The sequence below is a fragment of the Prosopis cineraria genome, unplaced genomic scaffold (assembly GCF_029017545.1).
Source record: "Prosopis cineraria cultivar Desert tree isolate PC_DT_omini unplaced genomic scaffold, ASM2901754v1 PC10, whole genome shotgun sequence".
Classification (NCBI taxonomy): Eukaryota; Viridiplantae; Streptophyta; class Magnoliopsida; order Fabales; family Fabaceae; genus Prosopis; species Prosopis cineraria.
In genome coordinates, this window is record NW_026555341.1 from 25,929,793 (window position 1) to 25,941,297 (window position 11,505).

Genomic DNA, 11,505 nt, shown 5'->3' on the forward strand with positions numbered 1-11,505 from the left:
GGAGGAGGAGAAAGAGACAGATGCCGGCGAAGAGGGTAAAGAAGAAGAGAAACCAAAGACAGATGCATTTGAAAAGGGTAAAGAAGAAGATAAATTAGTTGAAGAACATAAAGGAAACTTCCAATTAGGAGATCTGAGTGAAAAAAGAATACTGTCATTAAATCTCCGTGAATGCCCCTTGTTGCCACCAAGGAAAGGAAATTGAGTGACAAGCAACGACTATATGTACTCTGGACATAGTAATGTATAGAAGAGAATGGTCAAGAGTAAGTAAAAATACTCTGTGGATAAAAAATATCACATTGCAAAGTAGCTTATTTATTTGTTTTGTTCATTTGTCACAAGATATTTGTCCAAGTATATGACTTTCACCTTACGCTGTGTGAGCTACGTTGTCTTGGACCAACACAGTGGATCGGTAATAGGGTACATGTACAATAATTATCTTCCTGTAAATCACAACGAAGGTCCATTTATGTAAAACAAAATGTTCGTGTGTAACAATGAAAGTCTATGACATTTCAAGTAATTATAATGGTAAGCTAGACTCTTGTAGGTGAGTAAAAAGAGTAGTCATCTCGACTTACACGACACCTTTTTTATGCTAAGTTCATGGATAAGATGACAGAGAGTCCATTACACTTGAATGTTGATGCTTGCACAAAGAAGATACTACTATGGTATTTGGGATATATAGGAGAATGTGATTTCTTATTTGAGCTTACAATTGTTGGTAACAACTAATTCTGCTTTGTGATGGAGCCAAGGACAATAAACTTTTATGTTCTTGATTCTTTGATTATGAACAATTGGCCGCTAAGGAGGAACAAATGAGAAAGGAAGGAAATAAAGGGAAGGGAAAGTTGGGCAAAAAGCTTTAAAAGGATCCAATTTATCAAAAAAATTATGTCATAGACACTTGTGCACTCTTTTACATTTTAAGTTATTGGATGTTCATGGTTAATAATTTTTTGAGTATTTTTTCCTTTTTACCTAAAAACAATTGTATAAAAAAAAACTTTTAAAAAAGACAATAACATTGACTTTTCATCACTCCATCCAACTTTTCCACCCAATTCAATAAGCCAATCAATAGAAATTCCTTTCCAACGCGTTCAACCTCACATTCCAATTTACAGACTTACATTGCAATATCTTTTTTTTTTTGGTACAATATATTGAAATATCTTTTGTTGTGTGTGTATTAAGGCAACGTCGAAATTTTTAAAATCTACACAATCTTCTATGTAAATACAATGAAAAAAAATCTCAAATAATAATTTGAAAAGTTTTAAATGATTATTGAAATGAAATGATGTCAAAACAGACAAATAAAAATTAATTAAAATGTCATTTTTCATTTCTATACTTGACTTTCATAAACTATTATCTACTCAATAGGCAAATTATATACCATACTTAAATATTAGGAAAAAGGACAAATAAATCCCTCCAAAATAGGAAAATAACAGTTTCATCTCATAAAGTGTGATAATGCCTTCTAAATCTCAAGGGACCTAATGTCATAAAAAAGTGAAGAAAAATAACGGGAGAAAGTTACGAATACCTAAACTATTTTATCATCTATTAAGCTAGACTTGTAAGTTTCAAAACTAAAGTTGTGAATGAAAAAAATTTTATTGCACTTTGCTAATTGAAAAAAAATGGTAAGAAAAAGTTGCAAATGCCTAAATTAACTACTTTAAATCATTTACTGAATCAGAGTTGTAAATCTTAGAACCAAAGCTATGAAAAAAAAAAAAGAGCTTTATTACGCTTTGCTGTTTGAAGAAAAATGATAAAAGAAAATTGTGAATGTCTAAACCACTTTAATCATTTGCTGAACTAAAATTGTAAATAAACAAAATTTGTTGCATTTTTTTAAAATTAAGGGGTATTTTTATCATTTCATTAAAAACTTTAATGACAATTAAATCCTTTGAAACTTAGATGACATTATCATATTTAAAGGGACCAACTTGTCATTTTTTTTATTTAGAGGAATTTATTTGTCATTATGTCTAAATATTATTTCCTTCGGCATGCCAACAAAACATTACAAGTTTTAATATAAAATACATCAATACAACAACATATCCTCCTCTAACTTCGAGCCAATTACCTTAAAATATTTTATATAGTCCCATTTTAACATTCAGAGACATCATAAACTTCACAATCTCCCTTGCATATGAAAAGACATTGTTCAATTTTCACTCACATTGAATATTCCATGAGACCATATGACACGAACTTCCCGTACAATGTATTGGGAGTAAGATCTAGTTTGAACTTTAAAAGAAGAAAGACAGCATATATAGTTCATTGGGATGAAATTGTATGCAAAATGACAACATCAAATAAGCCAATTCAAGGCCAACGATGAAGATGAGCGTGCATGACATTGTAGTCATGCTCACAGCTACGATGATCTGAGTTTAGAGCTGATTACAATTCTCGCTCTAGATCGTTAAGAGATATATCGATTAATGGTCGAAATAATGAATGTTTAACGAACGAATAACGTTGCATCATTTTTTAATATTGTAAGGATGACATGTACCACTTAATCATAATTTAGAGTAGAGTTTAATAACAATATTTAAAATTAATGGAGGGGGATAGGCTCTCTCTCTTATATCCTTTATCTGTTTTTGTAATTATCAGAAGATTAATTAATTATTTGGCAATTCTTTTTTTAGCCAGATGGTCCCTATTTGGATGTGATCCCATTTACCAAAGAAACAAGAGCAACGAGTTAACATAGGAATCAACACCAACAATATAAGAGCTTTGACTTCCTCTTCCCAAATGGCACTTCATAATTCTTCAGACGACCTACGACGACGTGATCACCGTCATCGGCTGGAGAGAAGGGAACAGCCTTGTGGTTCACCGTGGTCGATCTTGTCGCCGCCGGTGAATCAATCAAGTTTTGTTGTTCCTTTTTCTCTGCAATAATAAAATTCAATTCCTTCAATTCAATAATTCTTCCACCATCATGTCTGGATTCAATCATCATCATCTTCTTCTTCGTCTTCTGGTTGTGGTGGGCTTGTTTTCGTCTTTTTCTCAGTCATTTAGGTTCGAGCTTCAACTAGGTCGCACCAAATGCATCACCGAAGACATAACCAGCAATTCTATGACTGTCGGAAAATACCACGTTGTCCCTATCAAACTGGGTCTTCCTCCCCCTGATTCCCACAGAGTCAACGTTCGGGTACGTAACCTTTAAAAGCAATTTTGGATATTTGTGAAAAATAAGCATTTTTATGATATATGATTGGGAAAATGAAAGAAAAATTTCTCCAAAATCTGTAAATGATAATGAAGTATGGTGAAATGCAATAATTGTTTTGAAGTCCTTTGAGAACTTTCTCACCTTAATATTTGGGAAAATAGCAATTAAAAACTTCTATATCAAATTTATATCAATTTTTGTTGCAAAATTTGAATGGATACTTATTGATTTGGATTAATCTTTTATCCACAAATATCCATTCAGACATTAACAATTAATTTTAAATTAACAATGGTCCATTTGGCTTGTTCTCCATTTAAATTTTGACAACAACTTTTCTTTGATTAATGTAAATTTTATATAAAAGTCTTTGATTGCTATTTTCATTTAATGTCTTTTTGTGAAATGACTATAATACGCTTAGTTGAAAATACAAAAATAGACAAGTGGTTAAAAAATTTGCAAAGCGAAACTTGTTATTTACTATCTCGTTTTAGTCATTGCAAGAAAAAAATTGTCATTACGTAAATGAAAATAGTCACTGATATTAACAATACTTGAACTTTAATAATTAAAAAAAGTTTGCAAAGAAAAAATTATAATTACTTATTCTATTTTAGTCATTGTCAAGAGAAAAGTAATTGTTATTTAAATTAAAATAATTATTAATATTTATAACATTTGAACTTTAATTATTAAAATAATTGTAATGCAGAACTTGTCATTTATTATTGTCTTAGTCATCTAGAAGAAAAATAGTTATTAATTACTTAAATAAAAGTAGTCACTGATATTTTATATTGAGGTCATTATAATCATTTTATAAAAGACATTAATGTCAGAAAAATCTAAAGAATTTTAAAAGAATTATCTTATTTTGTGAGATTTCATTGTTATTTACATATTTTAGGAAGATTTTTCTGTCATTTTCCCTCCTTGATTTCACTCCATTAGTTTCATTTATTCATTATAATGTAAGCTTATCTTGGAGGTTTCAAAAAAATTGAGCGAACCTTAAGAGTGCCACATCAACGAAACATTTCCCGTTATTCATCAAACACATATAGTTAAACTTTAATTTATATTTTATATTGATATTAATATTTTTTGGAAAAAAAATTGTCATGTTGTATATTACGTAGCATTACGTTAAATACAAATGTACAACTTTATAAATCATATATGAAGTTGTGATAACCATAGACAAACACAAATTACTACAATACAATGTACATATAGGTTGAATAATTGCATTCACTAGCAACACTAATGGATAGGGTTCCTTCCATACACTCCAAGTACTTCACGAAAGAAATAATTTAACAAAAGAGGTTTATTCATATTCTTGCTAGATTGTGATATCACTACCAATTTTGATTCAATATTTATCATCTTCTTGAACCTACAACCTTTCAATCAACATATAAATAAAATATATTAACCACTAATTAATTGCCCTAGAACAGTCTCCCACTTATGATGAGAGGTTTCTTGTTTAAATTTTTTGTTTAAGGCATGTGATTAAAGTAATAGGATTTATTACTGAGTTTGGCGTCGTTACTAAATATTAGTCAATAAAGATTAAAACCATAACTTTTAAAAGATAATTGATTCATGAAAATAAAAAATAAAAAAAAATCTAGGGGCCAAAAAATGAGAACAAATATATTTTCTCTAGTTCTTAATATAAGACGAAGTTTAAAAGATTTTTTTAGTATTTAATATAGATGAAGTTAGAGTAATTTTTTTTAAAAATTTTACTCCTTGTTTATTTATTGTATTTTGAATTTCTAAATAATATTAATCTTAATTATCTTATTTATAGGTCATTTTCAACATATTTTTTCAATATCAAGGAAAAACTTTAACCTCATTAACTCTATTTAAAAATTTAATAAATTTTTAACTTCGTCCTTTCTAAATATACATGCTTTAATAATGTATTTTATTTCTTCAACATTTAATAAAAGATAAAAGAAAAAATTGTGATACAAATTTAATGATGAGACTTACAAAAGTGTTTAATTTTTTTTCTTTATACCTTATAAATAAGATCAGATAGAGTAATTTATTATGGTTATTAATTGCAAAGAAGAGTAAAATTTGAAAATTATAAGGCTTGTTTGGCAATCTATTTTGAGAATATTTTTTTATTCCATAGAACAAAAAAATTAAAAATCTATTTGATAATGTATTTTAAAAAATTTTTTAGAAAACAAAAAAATAAAATATTATTCTAGAGAATAGAAAAATAAAAACATTTTCTAAATGTTATGGAATTATTGTTGTGGAGAATACAGAATAATGAGAAAAACGTTCATTTTCATTATTTTTTTATTCTGATCTAAAAAATATTAATTTTTTAAAAAATAAAATAAAAACAGCTTCAAACAAGTTCATATATATTTTTTAACAATTTCAAGATTCTAGCTAACAATTCTTAATAAGTGTGAAGTTAATTAACTTAATCTTCTGTTATACTCCTTAAGTTTTATTCATCTTTAACTTTATAACATTTTAGGATAAAATTAATAAAGTTTAAAAATTTTTTAAATTTAAATAAAATATGTTAGAAGTAATTTATAAATACAACATAGAAAAGTAACTAATTAATGTTGTGATGTTTGATTTTGTTGAAAAGGTGACATCAATGCTTGGGAAACACTATCATTCGGCGGACCTAGTAATATCTGGAGAATTCGCGTTCATGGGAATGAATTCTGGAGATTACGTGACATGTTTCTGGACAAATGCTCTTCACCATAACTTGACCGTTGATTTCGATTGGAAGATTGGTGTCGTGACCAAGGGTTGGTCTGAGGTTCTTAAGAAAGGTCAAATTGATGTGAGTCCCTTCCTCATAACTTCTACTTTATTTCATTTCACCCAATCGATCAATTAATAACATTATCAGGTAATTAATTTCCCTTACATTGTTTTTCTCATTCATATGCGTGGAACAGTTATTGGAGATAGAGCTGTGGAAGCTACAAGGAACTGTTTCTTCCATTCGTAACGAGATGCATTATCTTCGTTCAAGGTAAGCTTGCTCATTCACAATTCTATGTTGTGTTCCCTTTAATTTTGTTTATAAATCATTTTTAAATATATTTTATCAAGATCAAAAAAACCTTAAATCCTATTAAGTTTATCTTAAAATTTAATAAATTTTTACATTTATCCCAAATAGATATTCTTAAATTTTATTAACAATATTTTTATTCAAAACATTTTAATAAAGATAAAAATATAAAGAAGAGCATTGTGTATTAACAAGTACCTTATAAATAGGATCAAATTATTTTTTTTTCTCTCTTTACCCTATAAATAGGACTAGAAGAGTAATTTCTAAGGTTCTTTTTTTTATTATCATTTTTGGCAAATTAATTATCAAACTTAATTTAATAAATAATAGGGTTAAATTATATTATTTTAAAAGTTGAAGAGAAATATTTCATCCAAATAAGTCTAGAATTGAAAACATTTATGGACCTATAATTTAGAAGCCAATTTGATTTTATACCCTTAAAAATAAGGTCTTATTCATTATTTAGCAAATATATATTTATATGAATATGAATTTTGATGATTTAATATTTTAAAAATTAATCTACAAGTCCTTATAGTTTTCCTCAATTTTAAATTAAATCAATATAATTTATTATAATTTGATACATTAACTATGTTAATCCTCAAAGACTAAAATAATATTGAACTATTAACTTTCCCAAAATTGGTTTTTTTTTTTCATTTTTATTATTTTTTTATAAATAATATTAAACTATTAACTTTCCCAAAATTGATCATTTTTATTATTTTTTATAAAAATTATATATGTATAAAAGTTATTTAGAGGACAACCTAATTATTTAAATTTTGAAAGAAAAATTTTGAGGATACAAAATTTTATGAATCAAATTATAAGAATTTGATTAAAACAAAATAAATTATAAGAATCTAATTTAAAATTGATAATTTAAAAACATATTATCTAGTTCAATATTGCTTGAATTATGTTAAATACAAAAAAATGCAATACAATATTTTAAATTACATATAAAGTTGCACGATAGCCATTGCAAGAAAAAAGAATTTATAATTTTTTCAACATAATTTTTTTTTATCTACAAGGTTTAAATCCACCAGTCAAAAGGAATTATAATATATTTTAAACAAACATCTCACCGTCATACTAAGTTTGAGTTATTATTAACCATAATATAAAAATCTAGATCAATCTATTCAATTAAATTAATAAACTATTAAATTAGTATTTTGATCAGTTTAATAAATTTTTTTTATAATTGATTTGATCATAATTCAATTATAATTTTAATCATTAACCCTTTAATTAATATCTTTATCGGTTCAATAACTAGTTTAGTTTTAATATCTAATTTATTATTAACTCATTATTCATTAGTATTGTTTTTGTTTGCCATTTTTTTGTGGGAAAATGACAATTAAAGACCCTGTAAGAACATTAAGAACAATTATATACTCTAAATTATTAAAATTCTAATAACAAACTATAATCCTTACTTGCAATACATTATCTTCTATTGATTGGTTTGATATTCACAATGAAATTTAATAAATTCCTAACTAACGTTATAAAAATTTTCAACTATCTTTTATTAATTACTTAAATGATAGCAAAAAAATCACAAGTGACTAGCTTGCAATTTGTAGCTAATTTTTATAAATTCTCAACTAATGTTATAAATAATTCTAAATATATTTAAAGATTTTTCAGGTAATTTATCTATATATTAAAATAAAAAAATTAATGTATAATTTTGCCTTCAAACTATTCTCAGTGAAACAATATTGTCCTTAAACTATTCGTCATAGCAGTTACCTTTAAACTAATTAAATTGGAACAATATTGTCCCTTCTATTAAAACGTCCGTTACTGTAACTTGTAGGACTCACTTTTCATGAGTTAAGATGCAATTTTGCTCTTAAATTATTCTCAAAGGAGTAAAATTATCCTCATCATTTAAAAATCTTAAAATTTAATAAAAATAAAATTATAATAATATTAAATAAAATAATATTAAATGTGTATATAAAAATAAAATTATAATAATATTAAACACAAATAATATTAAATGTATATATAAAATAAATATAAGAAAAAAATATAAATTATAATTTTATAACTAGTCAAATATAAGTAAATTTTAATTAAATTAGATATAAGTAAACTCAAAAGTATATGCATTTATATTTATAATCATCATCTTTATAAAAAATAATCTCAAATCATATTTTATACATGTTAATTGTTCAAAAATAAAGTTAGTTTTTAGTAGGATCTAATTTTTAAATTTTTTAAAACTTTTTTAATATTATATTTAAAGCCATCCATTTTTTTGAAAATCGCTCCAATTTTCAATTCAATTTTAGTTTCTAACTTAATAATCGCTTAACTCTTGTTCTCATGAAAATAATTTTTAAGTCCAACTCGAGTAGTTAATGATGACCCCAATCAATAGTAATAGGTGTAAATATAAATATTTTTAAGTCTACTCATATTTAATTTAACCAAAACCTACTTATATTTAACAAATTATAAAATGATAATTTATAATATTATTCATTTATAATATTTTATTAATATACTATGAATTTTTTTCTTATATTTATTTTATACAAAGTTAATATTATAATAAGTTTGCATTTATATATACATTTAATATTATTTTATTTAATATTATTATAATTTTTTTATTTAATTTTATGATTTTTAAAAGGTGAAGGCAACATTGTTCTTTCGAGAATATTTTAAGGGCAAAATTACACCTTAACCTTAAAACAATTATAAGTAATTGATTTACAATTTACAAATAATTTTTGTAAATTCTTAATTAACATTATAAATAATCTCAAGTACATTTACTTAATTTCTTAAATAGTTTATAAGTATGTTGACAACAAAATATCAATATTCTTAACTAACTTTCATAAATTCTCAATTAACACTACAATATAGTCCTAAATATAGTTAATAAATTTTCTAACTGAACATTCACATTTTTTAATTACAAATAACGACCATATTCTTTTCTCAAAATTTTAATAAGTTCATAGGTATAATTGTCATTAATGTTTTTACAAGTCCTTAACAGTCATTTCCCCTTTTCTTATTTGCAATTTTATTTTGCTTCAGAGAGAAGGAAATGCAGGAGTTCAACATATCCACCAACGATGGAATGTTATGGTTCAGCTCACTTTCACTTCTTATCTGCTTATCCGTAGTGGGAATGCAAGTCTGGCACTTGAAAACCTACTTTGAGAGAAAGAAAATCCTATAATTTATTTTTAATTTTTTTTGTCACATTTATTCTTTACCTTTTTTTTTTTTAACCCTCAGAGCTGCCGTAGAATATGTAACAGCTTTATTCCAGTCAGCACAGGCTGTGCTATGTAAATTGTAGAGCTTGCAAATAATCATTATCTTTCATTTCCTTCAATACCTTTTATTCTCTAATTTATCAAATATTCTATCCATCTCATTATATTTATTTTTCAAGTTATTGCGCACAGACTAAAAGAATAATAAATACATAAAAATATGACATAATTTACAAAATTTTCCTTTCACTTAATGCCTCTAAGAATATTATAATAATAAATAGTAAATTACTCCAAAAATAAAACAAGAACATGTTAAAGATTGCTTTTGAAATTCTCAATGACTTGTAATATAACAAATATAATGAAATAGATGGATAATATTTTATATTATCTAGTGAGGATATCCCTATGAACTTGGCGGGCAGTGTTAAACATATATTGCATGTTTGATATGGGGAAAAAATATTTTGTAGAAAGAAAACGAGAAATTAATACACCTATCTCATTTTCTATTTAAATACATCTTCCTTTTTTTTTTCTTTCTAGAAGGCTTTTTTTTCATATGCCAAACATACATAGGTTTTCTATTTTGCTAGTGCTTTCCTCGTATCCTTCCTCGTGGCAAGAAATAAAATGTATAAATAAATTTGTCATGTGGATTTATGATGTGAAACAAGGGGGAAGACTGGAGAGAGTGAAAGGAGGTTGGAAGAGTTGAAATACTTTATTTAATCAATCAAAGGCTGACTATAATGAAAAATTCTAGCTCTATTTACAAAAACCTAGAAATATTAAAACTAATAATTTAATCCTAACCCTAATCTTAAAAATACTCCTTCTGATTAAAAATATAAATTTTTTTGAAGGATTAGATAATAAAAAATGTAAAGCATTTTTAACATTTTAAGATGTAATTAATATTTTTCTAAGTACTCATAATAAATAAATTACTTTATATTTATTTTAAAAATATAATATCCTATTAAATAAGGATAAATATGAAAAGATAATATTACTTTAAAAACAATTAACTACCTTATCAAAGGATGAAATCAATTAAAACTGCCTTGTATTTTTTAAAGGAGAGTAAACAAGATAATCTAAATAGATAAATATATCTTATTCTATTGAAAATAAATAAAATCTAATACTATCCTAAGAAAGACAATGATAAGAAAATCTAATTAAATCCTAATTCTAATATTATAGAAAATATCCAAGATATCCTTATTCAAATAAAATAACCTAAAAGCCAGGGTCTTGAAATAATCATAGATATCTAGAAATAACCCTAATTATATATAAACCAATATTTCATCATTCTAGTTTCTGAAACTTATCCATATAATTTGCTTCTGAAGTGTCTATTGCATTGTCCACCAAAAAAAAAAAGGAAAAAGCAAACAAACAAACAAACGGGCTGCCTGTTGTATTAACAGGCGGAAAAAAAAAGGGGGGGGGGGCTGCCTATTGTACTAACAGGCATGCTTGCCTATGCTAATCTTGCATCTAACCCATAGGGGTTAGGTTTAGAGAAAGGAGCCAATCCCTCACAATATAGCAAATTAAGACTCTAATTTTCAATGAAAAAGGTGTCTACATTTAATACCATGTCTCACACAAGATTGCCTCCAATAAAAGGAGACCTGTGAATATTGAAAAAGAAAAATCTTGCATCTAACATGTCTGTGAACTTCACAGACAGAACTAGCAATTTATAATTAATAGAAATGCTATGAATTAGAGTTTATAGAATCAATTTTGATCAAACATACACCACCACCATCAACAAGAAGAACAAGAAGCAGCATTATCTCATTACGTGGGAAAAGACACAATTTTGATTAAACATAAATATGAAAAATTGAATAAATATATGAACATAAATATCTGAATAAATT

At 25.7% G+C, this 11,505-nt stretch overlaps 1 protein-coding gene across 1 annotated transcript; it reads left to right on the forward strand.

The window, feature by feature from the left end:
* The first annotated feature begins 2,804 nt into the window (after positions 1-2,804).
* LOC129321235 (transmembrane emp24 domain-containing protein p24delta9-like) lies at positions 2,805-9,720 on the forward strand. The gene is made up of 4 exons (XM_054966939.1): positions 2,805-3,220; positions 5,883-6,086; positions 6,205-6,281; positions 9,417-9,720. Exons 1-4 carry the CDS (start codon positions 3,002-3,004, stop codon positions 9,559-9,561), a joined length of 645 nt encoding a protein of 214 aa, XP_054822914.1. The 5' UTR covers positions 2,805-3,001; the 3' UTR covers positions 9,562-9,720.
* Positions 9,721-11,505: the final 1,785 nt, after the last annotated feature.